The 21,099-nt window shown below is 37.5% G+C and overlaps 6 protein-coding genes and 1 pseudogene across 7 annotated transcripts; 2 read left to right on the forward strand and 5 right to left on the reverse strand. All coding sequences in view use genetic code 12, as the record gives it.

Moving 5' to 3' along the window:
• Nucleotides 1-36: 36 nt before the first annotated feature.
• Nucleotides 37-7,794, reverse strand: BGL22 (Bgl22p; the record flags this gene model as incomplete). The annotated part of the gene is made up of 4 exons (XM_049323441.1): nt 37-2,549; nt 3,506-5,098; nt 6,063-7,179; nt 7,630-7,794. 4 exons carry the CDS (start codon nt 7,792-7,794, stop codon nt 37-39), a joined length of 5,388 nt encoding a protein of 1,795 aa, XP_049182678.1.
• Nucleotides 7,795-8,833: 1,039 nt separating this feature from the next.
• On the reverse strand, nt 8,834-9,436 carry KGF56_000226 (uncharacterized protein; the record flags this gene model as incomplete). The annotated part of the gene is made up of 1 exon (XM_049323452.1): nt 8,834-9,436. One exon carries the CDS (start codon nt 9,434-9,436, stop codon nt 8,834-8,836), a length of 603 nt encoding a protein of 200 aa, XP_049182679.1.
• A 1,626-nt stretch (nt 9,437-11,062) lies between these two features.
• AXL1 (Axl1p) lies at nt 11,063-14,257 on the forward strand (the record flags this gene model as incomplete). Its single annotated transcript, XM_049323463.1, has 1 exon — nt 11,063-14,257. The coding sequence occupies one exon, from the start codon at nt 11,063-11,065 to the stop codon at nt 14,255-14,257; it is 3,195 nt and encodes a 1,064-aa protein (XP_049182680.1).
• A 13-nt stretch (nt 14,258-14,270) lies between these two features.
• Nucleotides 14,271-15,830, reverse strand: KGF56_000228 (annotated as a pseudogene). Its single transcript has 2 exons — nt 15,805-15,830; nt 14,271-15,654 (listed from the first exon to the last, which is right to left on the reverse strand). Coding segments are annotated over exons 1-2 (1,410 nt in total).
• A 76-nt stretch (nt 15,831-15,906) lies between these two features.
• On the forward strand, nt 15,907-17,880 carry KGF56_000229 (uncharacterized protein; the record flags this gene model as incomplete). Its single annotated transcript, XM_049323484.1, has 1 exon — nt 15,907-17,880. The coding sequence occupies one exon, from the start codon at nt 15,907-15,909 to the stop codon at nt 17,878-17,880; it is 1,974 nt and encodes a 657-aa protein (XP_049182681.1).
• Nucleotides 17,881-17,959: 79 nt separating this feature from the next.
• KGF56_000230 (putative ATP-dependent kinase) lies at nt 17,960-20,067 on the reverse strand (the record flags this gene model as incomplete). Its single annotated transcript, XM_049323496.1, has 2 exons — nt 17,960-18,972; nt 19,266-20,067. The coding sequence occupies 2 exons, from the start codon at nt 20,065-20,067 to the stop codon at nt 17,960-17,962; spliced, it is 1,815 nt and encodes a 604-aa protein (XP_049182682.1).
• A 221-nt stretch (nt 20,068-20,288) lies between these two features.
• Nucleotides 20,289-21,062, reverse strand: KGF56_000231 (uncharacterized protein; the record flags this gene model as incomplete). The annotated part of the gene is made up of 1 exon (XM_049323507.1): nt 20,289-21,062. The coding sequence occupies one exon, from the start codon at nt 21,060-21,062 to the stop codon at nt 20,289-20,291; it is 774 nt and encodes a 257-aa protein (XP_049182683.1).
• Between the last annotated feature and the right edge of the window lie 37 nt (nt 21,063-21,099).

Raw genomic sequence — 21,099 nt, forward strand, 5'->3', positions numbered from 1 at the left:
GCCACCTTTTACCACCTAAAAGCAATTATTTCATTTTCAACATCCAATATCAATTTCTCCACAAAGTTCAACTTTCCTGCTACTTGAAGCTAAGTATATTTTGTATGTACCCGTTTGTATAATCCATTGCTGTGACTCTGGGTCCCAAACACTTAAATCTCTATGCAATAAATTGAAATATATCTTGGTCAGTTTACCTGGTTCTAAAAATACTTTCTCAAATCCTCTGAGCACCTTAGGGGGTGAGGGCAATATAGTGCTGGGTAACTCAATGTACAACTGACAAACATAACCGCCTTTTACTTTACCTTCATTCTTAACTTCGGCACTTACCTCATATAGAATTTCCCATAATGCTGGATTACCGCCTAAACCACCCGAATTTAATGGCGGACATGTACTCTGATCCGGATCATAGCCATGAGGGTATTCATAAGTATCGTCATCATCAACAGAGAAGATATTATCATTGTAAAGGAATGGGTAAATATAGCCTGGTGCAGGATCAAACTCGTCATGGGGGAATAAAGCATCTTCAGGATCACAGACATCATCTTCAACCATCTTGGTTATCGGTAGATAGTCCAGGGGATACGGCAAATATTCTGAGGGGGGATTGATTTCGGTGATTCTAAGATTTGTAACTTTAAAAGTTGTATAGGATAATCCAAATCCAAATTCATACCTGGGTTTAATATTATGCTTGTCAAAAAATCGATAGTCCAAGTAGATATCACGATCAAAGTTATCCTGAGGATGTGTTTCGCCCCCCAAGTCATCAATGATGGGAACATAATGCTGCTTTTTTCTAGCAATGGTAAATGGTAACTTACCTGAAGGGTTCGTGTCTCCAAATAAAACATCAGCTATGGCCTGTCCAACAAACTGACCCAAGGGCGCTGCGAATAAAACAGCAACAACGTTTTCATGTTCAATCCACTTCTCCATATTGACTGGACCTGTAGAGGTAATAACAACAACAGTCTTGTGGCAGCTATCGGCCACTTTCTCAATCAACTCATCTCCGTTATGCCATAATGACAAGTTTTGTCTATCTCCATAATTGTTATCAATGTAGATATAACCTTCTCCTGAGAAGGTATTAACAAAAACAATTGAAATATCAGCATAATCGGCCAAGTCGCCCGCATTCTCCAAATCCCAGTTATTGGCCGTATAATCAACAACTATACCTCGATCTCTTGCTTTTTGACTAATAGCTTCGTAGGGATAAATTACCGTTGGATTATTCACCGCAGCTGAACCCCATCCACTTGTCAATACCCCATCAACACATCTTTGATCTTTACAATTACAACCATTGGGGTCAGGTCCAGCTCCTTTTCCTGCAATAAAGATTCTCCGAACTCCGTCAGACTTATCAATGGGCAAATGATGATCGGTATTCTTCAACAAAATTATTGACTCTCTTGCAACTGTTAATGCCGTGTTATCACTGAATTCCGATCTTGCATCAATATGCCAATTTTTTTGTATTATAGGACCATAATGTTGATAAGGAAGCTCTTGTCCATAAGTATGATGAGTCCACGAGCTAAAATTAGGAATATCTTCCTCTGTGGGTAATTTAACACCTTCAATTGCAAAGAATGGAGCCAAGATTCGAATACACATATCATTAAGTCTTTCTTGGCTCACTGTATGATTATAAACTGCTCTTGTTAATAGTGCACCCCAAAACGACTTCCCAGTTAGCCAATCATCAAATACCTCTCCCGGCATAGTCATATCCAATCCAGCCAAGGCAGAATTCACTCCAGTGTGTTGCGCACCCCAATCACTTACAACGAAACCTTGGAAAGCTAATTCTTCTTTTAATAGATAATTGATCAAATATGAATTTTCGCAACAATTAGTGTTATTGACTTGATTATAAGCACACATTACACTCCCTACGCCAGCACGTACAACATTAGCAAAAGGCCAAAGATAAACCTCATGCATCGCTCGATCGCCAACATTAGAGCTGATAGAACATTGCAATTTATCCCAACCATTCTCATCCCATTCACCAACTTGACGGAAATGTTCTTGTTCATTTGCTATCAAATGTCGAACCAGAGCAACAACTCCTTCTGCTTGCATACCTTCTACTGTTGATGCTCCACATACACCTTGTAAGTAAGGATCGCTACCAAAACTCTCCCAATTGCGGCCACCTTGTGCTTTCAAACCAATAGGGCCAATCACGGGACCCAATGCAACATGGACTCCTTTTTTCCTGTGCTCCTTGCCAATTGCTTTGCCGCGGAGGTAAGTTAAGCCTTTGTTAAAAGTTGCAGCAGTCGCTAAGCCACAGGGGAAGTGAGTAACAAAATCGGTAAATCTAACGCCGTTTGGTCCATCTTGCAAACATAAATTTGGAATACCTAATCTGGGTACAGAACCTGTATTCCCAACGCAAGGACCGGATCCCCAACCTGTACCTGTTGTAAGGTTCACTTTCTCGGTAATTGACATTTTCTCGACAATCTTGCGAGCTTTGACATATGCCTCCTGCCAAACATTTTCAATTCTACCGCCAAGTGCTAAAATAAGAAGGAAGAAAAAAAACAAAAACCCCCCAAAATAAATAAGGGGGGGGGAGGAATAGAATGTTAGTCAAAGAAAGCTTGAAGGTTTTTAATATAAAAGCGTTTGCTATGGTTTGGTTTTTTTTGATTATTTTTCTTTTTACAACATACGACAAGGATAGTATGCTTGTGAAAGGTATTGGTCTTGAACTCCGTCTTCAACTACAAACAAGGGCGTCTCCGCATGACGTGATCTTTTGTGTAAAAAACCCCTACTGTCAGCGTTACCATTCAATCTAGGTGAGGGGGCGAAATCTGACCTTATAGTGAAACTTATGTTATTTTCCGAAGATGCATAAGTAACCAATAGTATTACAAGTATTACATTCACTAGATACATTATAGTAGTTGTCTATTTGAAATGTTAGAATGATGAAGAGAGTTTCTGTATAGAGAATTTTTGGCAACCAAAAATGTGAATATAAAAATGAAGCAAGAAAAAAAAATTCCAAAAAAAATACAAATGGTGGTGCAATGGCGGTATAGTTGTGTTGCAATGGCGGTGCAATGGCGGTGTAGTTGTGCTGCAATGGTGGTGCAATGGCGGTGTAGTTGTGGTGCAATGGTGGTGCAATAGCGCTATGAAGCAGATGGGATGGAGTTTTATGTACTCATTCTAGCAGTGACCTGCACTGGGGTGACTATATTTGTAGCTGCTGTGTGTATTTCGAAATCCACTAGCGTGGTTGATCTCTTTACTGTAGAAGCTTGATTATATAGCGAGCTATTTGAAGAATTGAGATGCACGCTTGGCTTGAGAGAAGCTGGTGATAAGTCGCATTTGTTGGAGATATTGTGATTTGCATATAACGGAGAGCTTGGTTGGGATAACAAGGATAAGGGTATTGCGGATAGCTTTGTTTGCGAAAGTTCGAATTTTTTTGGCTTTTTCAATGTTGATGATTGCTTACGCTGTGTAGTTGATGGACTTGGACTACCCGGTGAATTGGAGTCTAGTTGAAGGTCTCGCAAGGTAGCAATATTTTCTTCTTGTTTGGAAACTGGACTATTGGATACCAACGTTGCATTTGAAGTCGCCTCCTCCTCATTCGTCAAAGTCAGTGCTGAATTGTTTCTCTTGTGACCATGGAAGAATTCCTGCAAACATTTAGATGCGCCTTCTTGATCTAAAAGCATTGCTTTTTCAAAGTAACCAGGTCGAGAATCATCAATTTTGATTGTGTTTTTGTACTTGACGCCATTGAACAAATTGAACAACTGGATCCGGTAGTTCTTGTTTAGTTTGTTTGTGGATAAGTAAATATTGTTTAGTTTAACTGGATCCTTTTTAAATAACATCACTACCGGCTTAAGTGCTTCTATATCTGAAAGATTATTTCTCCTCAAATCGATTTTTTCCAACGAAGGGATATTTTCCAAACCTTCCAAATTGATTAGCTTGTTATTATTCAAGTTTAATGTCAACAAATGGGTAAGGTTGTTTGGCAAATTCTTTAGATCTACAATGAAATTATCGGCAAAGTTTAGATATTTCACACTTACTAATTGGTCCAATCCTGGAGGTATCTCCTCTAGCAAGTTCTTAGATAAATTGAGTTTAACTAAATTCACTAATGGCTTAAAAATGTATCTAGGAATTCGACTTATTGAAGTTTCTGATACGGTTAATTGTTTCAATACTGACCATTTCTTTTCGGATAACGTATTGTAGCTTTTATCTTCTTCAAGTGTTGTTAGGGAGCCTGCTCCTGTTGAAGAATAAGTATAGCATAAATCTCTTTTCTTGCTGGTAGTAGTAGTGGTATCATTATTGTTATTATTATTATTATTATTATCGTCATTTGATCTCCCGTTTTCATCCTCTAAAACAAAAGAAAACAAAATCTCAGCTAAATCAGTAACTTTGCACTGTTTGATAATCAATATTCGTAGTTGCTCACTCAAAATATGCCATCCAAATATCTCGTTTGGCTCATACTCAACTAATTCTAATACTTGTAAATTTTTGAAAATCTTTATAGGCACCGAAGTATCACATGGATACTCCTCATATCCAACAATGCTATTCACTTTAGTCTTTGGCGTTAATATCAAACAGGGGATCTTTGTAAATGACGAGTATAGATACTTTAAATCCTTTTTGATTGTTTTAGGGTCGTTGCTAATAGCAAACGATCTCCAGTAAGCAGAAGCGCTGGAAACAATCGATCTCATGGAATTAATAGATGTAATGGACCTCGTGTCACTATCAAAATGCTTTGAGCCTCTTGCATTATTGGCCATAAAGGAAATAAATGTAGGTTCGTGATTTGGATTGATATCCAACTTTGCATTTAATGGCCCAACATCAACATCAAGCGACGACTGGTCGAGTTTATCAAGCAAAAAATATAAATGATGGATAGTAAAAGTTAGTCTCAGTGGTTTTATCATAGCGACATGTTTATGATTGGCATTCTTACTGAAGCAAAGTAGACCATTGGCAAGAGCTTCTTCGTTTTTCTTAATGTACGATGATAATCTTTGTATGTAAAGATCTCCATCTATTGAGTTGAAATTATACCCAAAGGAGCCCATTTTGTCCTGTTTTTCTCTTCCCTATAAAAAACAAAAAAAAAAAAGGATGAGCCAAAACAACTTGAAAATTAAAATATGGATCTAATACAAGATGAAAAGGGACTCGAAACCGTCAAGTAAATAGACAATTTTTTGACTTCTAAACTCAATCTCATTAGATTAGATGTACTTATTGAATAATTGACATTAACTATATTGACTATTTTAAGAAGCTTATTTACTTGCCCGTTTGGGTAATTTCTCTGTCACAGCAGAAAAAATAAAAATGGCCAAAACAATAACAAAAACAAAGATAAGCAAAGGTACAAATTGAAATAATCAAATGTTTATATTTACACAAGTTGAAATAATCAAATGTTTATATTTGCACCCCTTTTTTTGTCAGTTTAGTCAACTCAAGAGGTGGAAGATCTTAATAGATAATGTGCATTTCTCTGCAACTCAAGAGGTGGAAGATCTTAATAGATAATGTGCATTTCTCTGGATAACTAGGTTTATCAGGCTATTTTGTATTTTCTATAAATTGTTTTTATAACTCTTGGTAAAGTTTGAAAAAACAATGTACTAACAAAGTCAAAAGCAGTGTGGCTTCATCAACATCGTCTTCAACTTCTTTGGGGGTGACAATTCAAAGTTGTTTAAAACTCGTTCTCCCTCTTTTGTTGAACAAAATGAGAAGAAAGCAAATACTCAAAGCAAATAGATACCCGTCGTGTCTTGATAGATAGTCGTCATGTCTTGATAGCTAGCCGTCGTGTCTTGATAGATAGTCGTCATGTCTTGATAGATAGTCGTCATGTCTTAATAGCCAGCCGTCATATCTTAATAAATTAAAGAGTGTAGCTAGTCGGTGTTGCTCCACTATCTCGCTCTGCTCGATAGTGTCGCTTATCCGTTCTCTGGTAAAGATTCAATAACTTTTCATAGAACCACTATATACTTCATCGTTGTCATCGTCATCGTACTTGGACAAATGTGAACTGCTTCTATCGTATCCTCCACCGGCACCAATATTTCCCACATTAACAGGAGCATTAGCAGCAATGCCACTGCCACCGCCACCCCCGCTTGTCTTTATACTGGTTGCATATTGATGAATACTGCTGGCTGCTGCTGTTGTCTGTTGTATACTCAATCTTTCCATAATCGATGCAGGCGGAATACCAGCAGTGCTACAATTTGTGTCAATGCTGCGCCTTCTATTTCTTCTCGATGAACTTGCCAACGTAACAATGGATTCACTATCTCTTTCAGGGGCGTTTTGATGATTGAATTGAGTAATTGTTGTTGCAATTGTTATTGTATTTCCCGAGTTGGAAGGAGTAGGAGTTGCCGCTGTGGGTGCTGTGGGTGATGGATTATTCAAATTATGAGCAAGGGTATAATTTATTGATGGAGCACTTGGAGCTAGTGAAGTTTGAGCAGTCAAAGCAGCATTTAATGAAGAAGTTTGGTCATTGTTCACATCAGCGATACTCAATATGGAGGCATCTCTGGTTGACTGTGAAGATATGATCGACTTGAGTGGAGTTGTACTGATATTATCCTCACTAAAGTTTGTGTTTTGATCGCTCATGGAGTAATCGTCGTGTAATTGACTATTTGAGATGTGGTGTACTATGTCACCCTCTTGAAATCGAAGCGTTGTATCCCCTTCTTCTTCCTCGTCAACTGTGCCGCCTGTTTGATAACCTTGTGCTACTGGTGCTCCCCCTCTTGCTGTTGTTGTCGCAGCAGCAGCAGCAGCAGCAGCAGCAAAAACGGGAGCATCTCTGGGTACCCTTGCTGCACCTGAAGCCCGTTGTTGATGTCTATGATGTGAGTTTGTCGTACGACTATTTGCTGCTACAACTGTAGCTGTAGACGCAGATGTTCTATTTTGACCTTGCATTAAGCGTCTTACCCAAGCAAACCTATTTCTTGGGGTATTGGATTGACGTCTATCGTGTGCATATGGATTGACTTGATTTGGAATAAATAAGTTAGTATAAAAAAATAAAACCGAAAATCTCCTTATAGAAACATCAAACCCCTGTGCTAATACGTACTTTCCTGTGTTGCCATGATCCTAGTTGGTAATAAAACGCAAAAATAGAAAATAAAATAATAAAAATACTGGTGGGATCAAATATATTATCTTCAATTTACCTATCCTCTTATATCCAGTTTAGTCTCCTCTCTTGAAATAGGTAAAAGTTTATCTGTTTATTGGTATACAAATTAAAAAGATTAAAGTTTTTTTCTTTTTTTTTTTTTAAGGGACGTCTAATGAGGTCTATTACAAAACAAGGGGCCACGACTTCATCGTATCGGATAAGATTTACAAAGGAAGAATAAGAGTTACTATCAATATAAGTTTCTTATTGGCTATGACCATCTTGATTGGAAATTAGGGTTTCCGTTCCTCTTCTCTTCTCTCCTCTCCTCTCCACTCTCTTTTTCTAATCTATAGTGCTACTACTAGTATACCACTAAGAACACCGAAAAATAACTTAACGCCGATTTTGCACGCTGGATTTGACTTAGCCTCATTAGTAGTATCACTATCACTAGTCGTTTCTATATTAGTTGTAGATGTAGTCAAAGAAGCCACATCATTGCCATTGGCGATTCTTTGGTTATACCAGGGCAATTGAGTAGCAATATTTTCTATTTGTTGCATTACTATCAGATTCTCTATTATCGAAGTATATGAATCATCCGTATAAGTATTTATCTGGTTCAAAGCGCCTACCAAATTGAACGGAATACCTATTTTATCGTTTGTTTCGAAAAAATTGATATAGTCCGTGGGATAAGACCGAATATCCGAGACTACTCTTGTTAAGAGAACCACTTGCTGCTGGGTGTTTAGTGAAGCTGTTGTCGTTGCTGTTGATGAGTAAAGAAAGGTGAGAAAAAGGAATATAGTTGAAATTATGTGCATCTTGTTCTAAAGAGGAATACACCTTGTTATCCACGAAAAGGAGATAGAGATTTGGAGACCAACTTGAGGAGTTTAAGTACAACGGTAATAGCAAATTATAGCCGTTGATTTTTTTTTTTCCACGACAAGCTATTTGGAGGGGGGGGTTGTCAATTGGATGTTTAGTTAATCCTGGTTTACAAAATTTTACCAGATCTCCTTGATATAAAATATTAGGCGCAAAAGGGCTTTGAAAAGGTTTTCGCAGCAATAGATCAATTGAATAAGATTTGAAAATTCGATGGAGTAGCATTAAACTTGTCACACGTTTGCCCTCTGCAAGGCGACTACAACCTGCGACACTATCGAGCATTACTGACCAGAGACACTTTTATTACTTCAAACATATATATATATATATTCACATATACATATAAATTTTACATTGTCTAAAAAAACCTCTAACATAAAAGTTTGTTTATCCCACCACTCATTATTCTTACAACATCACCTAAACCAACCAACATCACTAAAAACCATCGTATACATAATAAAAAAAACCACACTCAAGTTGATCTCAAAATGCCACACTCAAAACCTCTATCAAAGAGACAGACAATAACACCCTATGAACAATCAATAAATAACCCAAACTTTAAACACCAATCACTAAAATAGAAATATAATTTACTTATTATAACATAAAAAGCACACCACTTAAACAAAAAAAGTTACAAACGTTCCCCTCCTCCTCCTCTTAAACACTCACAGATACAGACGCACGCATTATTTCCCTCTAGCTTTCAGGCTTAGAAGCTGCTGGTGAACCGATTCTCATCTTAGTTTGAGGATTTACAATCTCTAACGGTTTTTTGATTCTTGGAGTGATCACTCTTGGGGATGTGTTACTGTTTATACTACTGTGGTTACTATGGCTGTAAGCAAACAGGGAAATCTCCTGATTTGGTGAAAACACAGTGGCGGTATATGGATTGAACTTCTTCATTGGAGGACTACTGTGATGACTATCGTTAGACACTTCGGGACAAAACTCTAAATCATCTTCGATATCAAATGATTTGGATAAGTAGTATCTCAATCTGGGTGTGTGAAAGGAATAGCTTGATGATGATGAGGAGGAGGAGGAGGAGGAGGAGGTACAAGACGACGATGTTGAGGACGACGACGACGACAAACACGAGACTGATGACGAAACTAGGGGGTTATTCACAGCCGATGAAGCAAATATGGATGGAGTTGTAGTCGATAAAGAACTCGACAAGCTTGTACTATTTGACGAGCCCGGAGGAGTCAAATAAGAAAGATTATTAAACGGAGACGAGTTATTAACACCGTTACCGGTGACATACTGATTGATTGAAGTCGATGCGTTCCCCATTACTTCTGGTTAACTTGGTTACTTGAATACAAAAAAAAACGTGATTCCAAGGGAAAAACAAAGAGCTAACCAAACAAAAATCCAACAACCACAAATTTCATCGCTTTTGAGTTTCTTTTTTTCTGGTTATCAATACACGACTTTTTTCTATACATAGTTTGCAATTCGTTATCGATATTATTAATTAAGCCAGCAAAAAAGGGGGTAGTGTTGTGGGAAGTTACAAAGATGTATTATTGTAGTTTTACGACAGACCCCATCGAGTGAGGAGTAATTGAGTAGCTCAAACAAGTTACAGCCTTACAACAGGTTATGTTATTACAGATTGGAGGGTTCCCCCTCCCTCAGCCTTTGTTGTTGCTGATAATAAATCAATAGGAATAAGCTGTTGTGGTCATGTACTTGATATATACACGACCTTATCATTAGCTTATTTGCACGACCGTTTTTTTATTTTTTTTTATTTTTTTTTTCTTCTTCTTGCTTCCTTCCCCTATACAAATAAAATAATAGGAAACCTTGTGGAGTAAAAAGTAGCAAGTTGAGCTTTGCTTATTTTCAGAATGTTTTTGATTGATTGCAATAGGGCATTTTCTTGATTTGTCATTTCCACCCTGATATCTCAGAGTAGCTTCACTAGTCTCTGCTAGCTTCACTAGTCTCTACTAGCTTTGCTCGCTTTGCTCCCTAGTGTCGGGAAAAAAGGGGGTTACTTTTTCTATTTATTATGCTTTTATTGTCTATTAGAAACAAGTAATTCTCCCAAGTCGTCTATAAGCTGAGTGGAAATATCATTGTTAGAGAGTATAATGTCTAGAGTTTTTTTTTTATTTTTATTTATAGTAAGGAAAACAAACGGTGTTAATTTGCAACCACTGAAATTTATTTGCAGCCATTGACTTATTTGCAACCATTTATTTATTTGCAACCGTTAGGGGTTCATCTGCAACCATTCATTTATTGGCAACCGTTGATTTATTTACAACCATTCATTTATTTGCAGTTGTTGATTTATTTGCAGCTGTTGATTCAGCTGTTGGTTTCTTTTGTTTGTAGCTTCCCACCTTGTCTATCAGTCCAGATTTTGTGAAAACTGCCTATTTCATATATAGATTCCCCTGCTTTTTTCTGGTTTTTTTTTTCCAAATTCTGTGCAAAACTTTTGTAAACTTAATGTCACCTGTTAAACATACAACTTCCCCTTCCCTTCCTTAATTTCAGTGCAAATAGATATAACCACTTACCTTCAAGAATAAAAAGGTTAATAACACTAGCCTACATTTTTAATGGGGGCAAATAGCCCAGCCTAGCCTAGCCCAGCCTTTCGAATTTTGTATAAATACGCGCTACCAACTGCATTCTAATAAAGATTGTCGTTCCTCAATTTGGTAACTTAACTACTAGATTCTATGAAATAAAACCAATGTGAAACCAATATAAAGCCACCATAGGTTTTAAGATAACCCATTTACTACTAAAAGATGAGGAGTTTAGTCTCTATAGTAGATACAATTTGTAACAAGAAAACTCAGTCATATGGATTGGATGAGTTTCAATTCATATAATATGTTGTTCTTTCTCGCCTTTTGGTTCCATCCACCTCCTCTTTGAACGCCCCTTTAAGAAATGTATTTTTTTTCAGCCATTGAACTTCAAACAAGTTTCAAAAAGCCATTATGTGATTTACAAAAGTCGATAAAGTACATTAAGCTCAATAATGGATTAAAAACGCTTCTTATATCAGATCCGCAAGCTCCAACTTTTGCAGCATCAGTATGCGTGGGGTCTGGATCTCATTCTGACCCTGACGAATTGCCTGGTTTGGCTCATTTTTGTGAACATGTAATGTTTTTAGGTACTGACGAGTACCCATCACCCAATGAGTTTTGGTCGAAACTAAACATAATGGCGGGCTCTTCAAATGCGTATACTATGGCTAACCAAACTTGTTTTTACTTTGAAGTACCTTTAACTGATACTTCTATCGAAGGAGAGTTTGGTTTGACATATTTGATCAAGATATTTAGCTCATTTTTCAAGTCGCTTAGTTTTAATGAACGGTTGATGAACTTGGAGGTGAACAGTGTTGATGAAGAACACTGGGGAAACATAACTAATAACGAAAAGATCTTGTACCATGGAATGAGGTTATTGAGTAATGAACAACACCCGTTTCACAGGTTTGCAACGGGGAATAAACAGACATTAAGCTCAAAAAAGGTGAGACTGGAAATGTTACGATATTTTAACGAGAATTACGTTTCCGAGAATATGGTTTTGGTTTTAAAAAGCTCATTGTCACTTAACCAATTGCAGAAAATGGCAATTGCCAATTTTACAAGTATTCCAAGTGAAAGACGAATTATGCGACATTCAATGAAAAGCCATAAAAAGGATAGTCTACTGATTGGATCCAGAAGTAGTAGTAGCCGTACCCTGTCGAAAAGTCTCCGCTCGAGTGAGTTGTTGTCGACTGAGTTTGGTTTTGGTAATGAAATTTTCCCGCAAGAGTCTGCTAATCAAACGCTTTGGATAAGACAACAAGGTCAAAGAAAAGCAAGGTTTATATTTCCCATTTATTGTTTTCAAGATACATTTTTTGAAAACGTTTGGTGCTCATTATTGGGAGACGAGTCGCTAAATTCATTATTTTATTTTCTTAAATACAATCTACAGATTATTGAATCAATGTATGTTTTCACCCAATCGTTATCGTATGGGAATAAGGTTTTGCTTATTGATGTGGATTATAGGAAAAAGTTCAGCTCAAATTTGTTTATCAACATAATCGCAAACTTTATTGAGCAATTGCTAAACAAGGATGAGGACTACATTGAACGCATGTTATGTGAATATTCTCGAGTTTTTAAATTTCAAGCATACTTCAATTCACCCAACAGCTCAGCAGCAGAAGAAGTTTGTAACTACTCACAATCAATACAAAGTGGTGGTGGTGGTGGTGGTGGTGGTGTTGCTGATGTTGATGATTTATTAATTGGGGACTCTTTTAAGTATTCAAAGGGTGGTGCACAATTGTTTTTGACCAAGACAAGTGAGATTTTTAACACAAGCAATATTCATACCATATTTTTAGCTGATGATGATGACTACTATACCTTAGATTTGGGAAGGAAAATCCCACAAAGTGCATTTTGCAAAGACCCCTTTTACAACTTTGAATATGTGATTTTTGAACTGACTAGCGCCCTGGTTACTATGATCTTCCCTCTTTATTCCTTCCTACTAGATAACAAATACGTGAATTACACATCGCAAGAATTGGATGCGATGATTAAAGATTCAGTCACTGCAGTAAAAGCGTATCCGGAATTCACACAAGATACAACTCCAAAGCTCATTGACTACTCGGAGCACAATGAAATCTGGCACTCGAAAACAAATACAGCAAAAATAACCGTATCATTTCTGATATCTTTGAGCAATTATCAAGATATAACCAGAAGTTCAGTTGCAATGGAAATAATTGCCGAGCATATAGGTCGCATCTTGAATACAGAATTTTATCACGGTGAATTTGCATTCTTTTCGTGGGGAATTTTTGCAAATTATTTATTCAGGCCATCATTAACATTTGAAGTCCTGGGTCTTGAGGCTGGGTTTGGTGAGTTTTTGCTGGATTTTGTGAAAAGGGTTAAAGAGCTAATCTCCAGGTTTAACCCCAACTATAAGGAATTTTCAAGATGTGTATTTGAAGTGAGGCGATCATATGACAATTTACAGAATGGTGATATCAATAAGAAGATGATTGCTGGATCCACGATGTTTTTAGAGGAAGGGGTTGTGGATATAGAAGAAAGATTTGAGGCATTGGAGTTGATCACTAAAGACGATACCAAGGATATTTGTAATGAGATCAACATTGGATGCAAGCGCAGTTTTATTTTCATTTCAAGCATGTCTGAAGCAAATGCAATGAAGATATCACAGACCATCAATAGTATAACTTCACACCAAAGAATCTATTTGCAACGGAACATTTTTGAACGACGACCAGCAAGTATTTTGTTGAAACCAGGAAGAAATGATGTAGTGACAATGAGTGACAATAATGAGGATAATAACGCTGTTTACTATTATATACAAATGTGCCAACGGATTGACAAGTATACTACTGCTGTCGTTGAGTTTTTGGCGTATCTTCTAAGCCAAGATTCCAGCTATATGTTAAGAACCAAGAGACAGATTGGATACGTAGCGTTTAGTGGGGTGCGGATAAACAAGCAGACACTAGGGTTATATATATTACTCAATAGTAAATCTTATTCCAGCTCACAGATAATTGCTGAAATCGAAAATATGTTGATGGAATGGGAGGAGAGAATAGTGCACATGTCTCAAGAAGACTTGCTGGATCATATCTTGTCATATACCAAGAGTCGAGAGAAACAAGAGAATGAAAATAGTGCCATACCATCGAATATTTCGATAATTACCAATCCAAATAAACATAGCCATAATCGAGTGGAGAATAAAGTACATCAAGTGTACTGGGAATGCATACTCACTAACAATCATGACGATTTTAGTTTAGATAAAAAACTCCAGTTGCAATATTTACGTGAATGGGATCTTGATATCATTGTTGGCTTCATGAAAAGGCACATATCGGTCAAATCACGATCAAGAGCCGTTTTGACGATTTCAATCATATCAGAGAAGAAGGCAATGATGATGATGATGAAGAAACAGAAGAAGAAGAAGAAGAAGAAGAATAATAACAATAATAATGTCCCTGCACCAAAATACCTGAATAAAATGTCGTGTTTGATAACAAAGCTACAAACGCTCGCGTTGGATTGATGATTACTTTACTTTACAAGTAGCTCCAAAGCTTAACACTTCGATCCCAACCACTACTAACCACGGTAACTTTATCATCAATACATCCAACATCACAAGACATCACCTTATCAGTATGACCATTTAGCGAATTTACTTTTATCCAGCTATCAGCAGACCATACGTTGACACAACCGTCATAAGAACTACTAATAAGAAAAGATCCATTGGCAGCGGAATTGTAGTCTCTGAAAAATCTGACATCACTGACCAACTTTGTATGAGCAGGTATAGTATATAATTCATCTCCTGACCGATCTAGCTTTCTCATATCCCATATTTTCACAGAACAGTCACCTGAACCGCTTGCAAACTCATAGCCATTAGGCGACCAGTCCAAACCGTACACACCTTGCATATGCTTTTGTAGTGGCATCAAAGATCTTCCAGATCGTAGGTCCCAGACATAAATTATTCCATCAAGACCACCGGAGAGAAACAATGATCCATCCGGGTGTATTGCTCCAGAAAAAACACCTTTTGAATGACCTTCTTGTTGATATAGTTCTACTTGACGAGCAATGTCCCAAAGTTTCCAAGTTTGATCAAATGATGTAGAGATGGCTAAATTATTCAAAGGGTGAAACTTTACGCTAGTGATACGATCAGTGTGAGCACCTTTGATTAACGCCAGAGGTGTCAATGTTTTATCTGCGACAATGTCCCACAAGTTTATAGTTCCCTCGTTGCCTCCTGAAATTAAAAGATTTTCAGATGAAGCTGGCTTCCAATCTAGAGATGCCACTTTTTCCAAATGGCACAATGCCAATTTCGCCACTGGGTTCAAGTCTGTACTGCTTAAAACGTGAATAGACCCGTCCCATGATCCACATGCAATCAAGTCCATATTGTTGGAAAACTTTACACTGGATATTGCTCTAGTGTTTTCTGGGATAACTTGAGAGCCCTGCAATTCTATTTGTGACAAGTTTGAGTTTATAGCTCGCCTTTTTTGCAAAATCGTAGTAAACTCAAAATTGTCTCGAACAAATTGTCTTTGTAGTTGGAGTCGACTCGAAGCTTTGTTTAAGGAGCTTTGTAGTATCTCTAGTCGAACATTGTATAGCTCTTGTAAACCTGGGGTATAATACTGCTCGTCGTCGTCGTCCTCACCCTCTTCACCCTCACCCTCACCCCCACCCTCATCCTCTTCACCCTCACCCTCTTCATCCACCTCGTCTTGCTTACCCTCTTTTTCACCCCCTTTTTCACCCACTCTCTTGAATCTCATTAACCTTTCTCGTCGTTCCGTTTCACCCTCGCCATTGACAAAGACAGGTTGACCCAATCTTTTAAGCTCTTCTCGAACTAGTACATCTCCCTTTGGTATTTGAGCATCATTAACAACCGGTATATCCCTAAGGTCCATTAAAGAATGTGCAGCAGCGGCCCCCCTCCAAGAATAAAATCAAACAATGTTTTGTTAGGGCATTTTTTTCAATACTCTTCACCAAGCAGAAAGCCAACTAGCCAAAGAAAAAAAACAAAAAAAAAAAAACCCCATTGACTATTTTTCAACCTTTTCATTCTTCATTGGATTCATTGGTGTTTGAGTTTTCAAAGGTGGGGGGAGCGCGCGTTTGTTTGGTAGTTGGTAGACTTTTGTTGAGATGAATTTATTGAAGATACTAGATAGCACGCCCGAGCCTCCGATAATAGAATTAGATTTGAGTGAATCTAATTTTAGTGGAGATTATCAATTGGGTACTCCAATGTATGAGTATCAAAAGGAGTTAACAGACCAGATAATATCGTTACATTATCCGGATATATTGAAATATTGCGAAACAAATGACCATAAGGAGCTTCTAGTCAAATCCTTAGAGACTTGTATTGAAAATTGCATGCTCGTCAATACTCATCCTTATTTGCTAATTAGCCATTATATGCCAAAGAATTTAGTTGTCAAAGATATGCCGGCGAAATTAGCCGATACAAGCGGTAAATTCAATGTTTTAAAGGACTTGGTAAACACCATTATTGCAAGCGAGAGTTTTCAAGTGAAAAATGTCGGGTTGGTTTCGTCAAACAATATCAAATTATTTGATCTTCTTGAGTCGTTACTAATGATTTGTGGGGGGAACAAGTGTGTCAAAAGATATGTGGGAAATAATATCCAAAGAGGTTCAAAGAAGGCAAATAAGGGAAATGGTATTAATGGGAGCAACACGGCGCCAAATACAACAAAGAAATCAGCTGGCAGTGGTGGTGGTGGTGGTTATAATTTCCCAACCATAATTCATCTCCTACCGACGGATGGAGATATACAAAGAGATAGGGAAAGTTTTGAAAACACCAAATTTGACATTTTGATTGTAATAGACGGCAATGTCGATACAAATTCCGATTTTTATCAATTGCTTAAATCACAGAATCGAACTAGTGAAGAAGAGAAACCTGCTGTGACAATACGACTAATCCCATTGAAAACGGTTGAACAAATAACACTAGTCTACCAAGATGACAAAAACACTCCAGGCTATTTATACAAACTCATCTCTTCAATCGTTTGTCTCAGAGACTACATTGGGAATATACCTCCAGATGTGTTTCCGATATACAATCAAAAACTCAAGTATTTGGCACCCAATTTCTTCAACCATTTATTTAACAAAGACAAATCCGACTTTCCAGCTTGGCCATTGCCGCCATTACCATCTATTCAAAAGTATACGCCAATTGACGTAGAGCGATCTTTGCTTACCGAAGCACATTTTCATTACACCCCATACGGCCTGAACGCTGCTCCTCAGGAGGAAGCTGCAATTCCATCATACTACGAACTTAAGAGGTTACAGCTGGACTACATGAACAATCCTTTGAAAAATGACTATAATGAATTGATTGGCATATCTGGTCAAATGGAAAGAGAAAGCACTGTGTTGACACATAAAACTCTATTGCAATTAAACTCTAACTATTTGAGATTAAGCAGAGCTCAGCAAGAGTTGAAGTCGTATGAAGAGTTTGAGACACCAGAGGTGGGAAATAGAGTTGGACGGAGGGAAAGAGAAATGAGGATAACTGTATCCAAGTTGTTTGACGATTTGGATCATTCACGTCAGCGAATTAATAGCGGAAACAAATGGATTACAAAGAAACAAGAGCAAATAGAGCAGCTAAAGAATGAAACCAAAGAGAAGGAAACTGTTTTGAGAAATTATGAATCCAATGTAGATGATGCCGACGCAAAAAAGTTTGTACGAAATCAGTTGAGAATATGGGAACTCCAAACACAAATAAAGACACTTATTGCACGTATTCAATCAAAAAATGATGAAAAAAATTTTGCTTACAAAGAATACCAAAACACCCTCACTTCAATATCAGACTCGAAAAAGGAGCAAGAAGAAGTTGAATCGGAGTTAAAGCGTCTTTGCGAAAAGTACGATGGAATCGAACAAGAGCAAGAAAACAAAACCCTTGAGTTTAAAAAGAGAAAAAAACAGCTAACGGATGATATAGAGGAGGTAGAAGCCTCAAATGCGACTTTGGAGAGAAGACTCCATGGAGCTTTTAAATTCCTCAAAGACACATCATATTTGAAAAAAAGGAAGGCTAGAACAAGTACGCCAAATAAGTGAAGATGACGATGACGATGAAGAAGAAGAAGAAGAAGAAGAAGAAGAAGAAGAAAAAAAAAAGGCATCTGTTTTAATAGTGCTACATTTGGTATATTGGCATCCTTGATGTTGTTCCATCGAGTATCAACACATTATTTATAGGACTGTCTTTCTTGCCGAGAAACTGGATGATATCCTGAGCAAGAGTTCCACTCAATATAGCGGCCGTGGGTGAATATTCCGTGTATGCTTGTCTGCTGAATAGCTGAAGATACTCGTCTGTAATGCAACTTGGTTCGAGGTTCAAGTCTTTGCAAGCTTCGATAGCTTCATGTTTAAGGAGATCAATATCAATTGTGTCTTCCGGATTTGAAGGTGCTGGTATATTAAACAAGGCAAAGATTAGTGGTAATGGACCGCACTTTTTGGATTGTCTCTTTGTAAGTGTTTTTGATACATGTTTTGACTTGAATATAGTCTCAATTGGGGAATATACATCTTGAATTGTTAATAAATCAACCTTTTTTTGTGGATTGTTTTTTACATCAATAATTGTCTTATTTCTTGCTAACTCTATATTGGCCTTGCGCGGTATTGAACTTTCGCCCCATTCTGCTACTGCAACGTGTTCTATCAAATCTGCAAAGATGTATCCAAACATTCCGTGCATTCCACTGACATAGAAAGGTAAATTTAACTCTCTAGTTGAGCTGTTTAGTTTGACAATCTGTTGCTTTAATAAGTCGGTACCGACAATTAAATCAAACTGTTTTAAATAGTCCTTATTGACTATACTCTCATCGACCAGAGACACATTTATTGTCAAGTTCACTTTTGGATTCAACCGTTTTATATTATCTTCAACAAGTGGTAATTTCAATTGTCCTATAATGGAGTCGTCCTTTGGTAAAAAGAACTGAGAAGCAAAATCGACATCTTTTACCACTGTATCGTCCAAGATTTCAATTGAGTTTAAGCCACCTAATACCAAATTCTTCACACACTCTGTACCAACTGCTCCTAAATTCACCACAAGAATCTTTGTTGAGCGAAGACGCAATTGAGTCGCCATTCCCCATAATCTAATCTGCCTATCATATAACGCAATCTCATCTAAACAAAAAAAGAAAAATTAAGATCAAAGAGAGTCAAGAAAAATCAAAAAGTTAGTAAGTAGATATTTCAAAAAAAAAGCATATTGGATATTTGCCATACATACCTGCAGTAAGTTCCTCTTGTTCTGACATTACGAAACCGAAACCCTCGACTTTCAACTACAAGAAGATTGTTTAGTTGGGTTGAAATTTTTCACTTTCGCGCTTTCAACCTTTATTTTTTTTCTCTTGTTGATAACAAATTTCTGTTAGCATCAACCGATACCACTAAACATTTAGCAGAATCTAAACCATTGGTGCATAGTTTGTCATAGTAAAGGATATATAAGGGCATGTATCGATCGATAAACTCTATTACTTGTAGATCGGTCATTCCCTCGCCCTTTTCACTGATCAATGTATGTTCCTGTTCGAGTCTCCATTTGTAAACGTTATCAATCGTATCTGTATGGATAATAATGAAATACTCAAACATTTTCCAAATGGGGATATACGATTTGAGTTTCTCATTAATATCTTGTATTTCAAATAGTTTGTGTTTTTGTAGTAAACCGTCTACAGGAGACGTCAAATATCTAAGACGTGTTTGGTCTGGAGATAGTGACATATATCCGTTAAACCATCCTTCACATATAATCACATCTGCTGGCTTTTCAACCAATTGGCACTTCTCGGCCAGTCTATCGCCTAAACCTTTGTGAGCCGCCTTGTCATAGCAAGGTATGCGAACTGGAAGCCATCTAGTCTTGTAATTTTCCACCAATTGTATAAGCACCCGCAGCAAGTAGGGCAAATCATGAGTTCCCGGTAATCCTCTTCCCTGCAATAACTTATTACCTTCTTTCTTAGCCTTCTCTGTCAATACGGCTTGGTCTGTTTGTGTTAGATAAAAATCATCAATCAGGAATTGAATAATGTTCAACTCGGGGTAATTCCAACGTAATTGATTGGTCAATTGACAAGTCAAATAAGTCTTTCCCGAGCCTTGGGGTCCACTAACCCCAACAACCAAGGGTGTCAAGCAACTAGGAAAACCATGAGACTCAATTGCCTTGGCTACAAAACCCAACGATGCCGCTAAGCTCGTTGTCATTATTACAGCGTGGGGAGGAAGAAGAGAAAAAAAAATGATGAGCGAAAGCGGAGCGGAATCGGATTTTTATTTTTCAACCAAATTCCTCCTATTCAAGAAACACAGGACCATGAAAAGTACTGGGAAAACACAAAGAACCGCCACCAATTCAAGATCATATTTGGTGCAAGAAATGCAACAAGTATTGACTCGTGTGATTCTTTTTTTTTTTACCTCTACATTTAAATGACCTTAAGTTCTTTCAACTTTGCAACTAATTGATCAACATTTTCCACTCTAACACCAGCATGTCTTGCAGGTGGTTCTTCCACCTTCAAAATCTCCAACCTGCTATCGATTTGATCAACACCCAAGTCTTGTGGCTTAATTTTTTCCAATGGCTTTTTCTTTGCCTTCATTATATTCTGCAAACTTGCGTACCTTGGTTCGTTCAACCTCAAATCAACCGTGATGACCATTGGCAATTTAGCTTTCAATACTTCACCACCACCATCAATTTCTCTAGTGACATATACTTCGTCACCCTCAACTTCAACTTTAGATGCATTTGTAGCTTGTGGCCAGTTTAATAACCCTGCAAGCATCTGCCCTGTCTGGTTTGAGTCATCATCAATGGCTTGTTTGCCTAATACAACAAGATTCGAATTTTTTTTTTCAACTACTTTTTGTAAAAGCTTAGCTACTTGTAATGGTTCAACTATTTCTTCTTCTTTAGTTTCAACTAAAGTTGATGTGTCTGCACCTTTGGCCAAAGCAACTCTCAAAATGTCTTGTGCCTTCAAAGGTCCAATAGATACAGCATGGATGCTTTCGACAGCTTCAGGAGTTTTCTCTCTAATCCGAATCGACTCCTCTAATGCAATATCGCAAAATGGATTAATACTGAACTTAACACCTTTGGTCTCTATTCCTGTTTGCGCTTTGTTTATTCTCGGCTTAATAGCATAATCTATCACTCTTTTCACAGGAACTAAAATTCTCAATCTAGAGGACATCGAGGTAACGAAGGGTGCAAGTTGGCAGAGAGTATGT

Source organism: Candida oxycetoniae (assembly GCF_023343755.2).
Source record: "Candida oxycetoniae strain CBS 10844 chromosome Unknown scaffold8, whole genome shotgun sequence".
Classification (NCBI taxonomy): Eukaryota; Fungi; Ascomycota; class Pichiomycetes; order Serinales; family Debaryomycetaceae; genus Lodderomyces; species Lodderomyces oxycetoniae.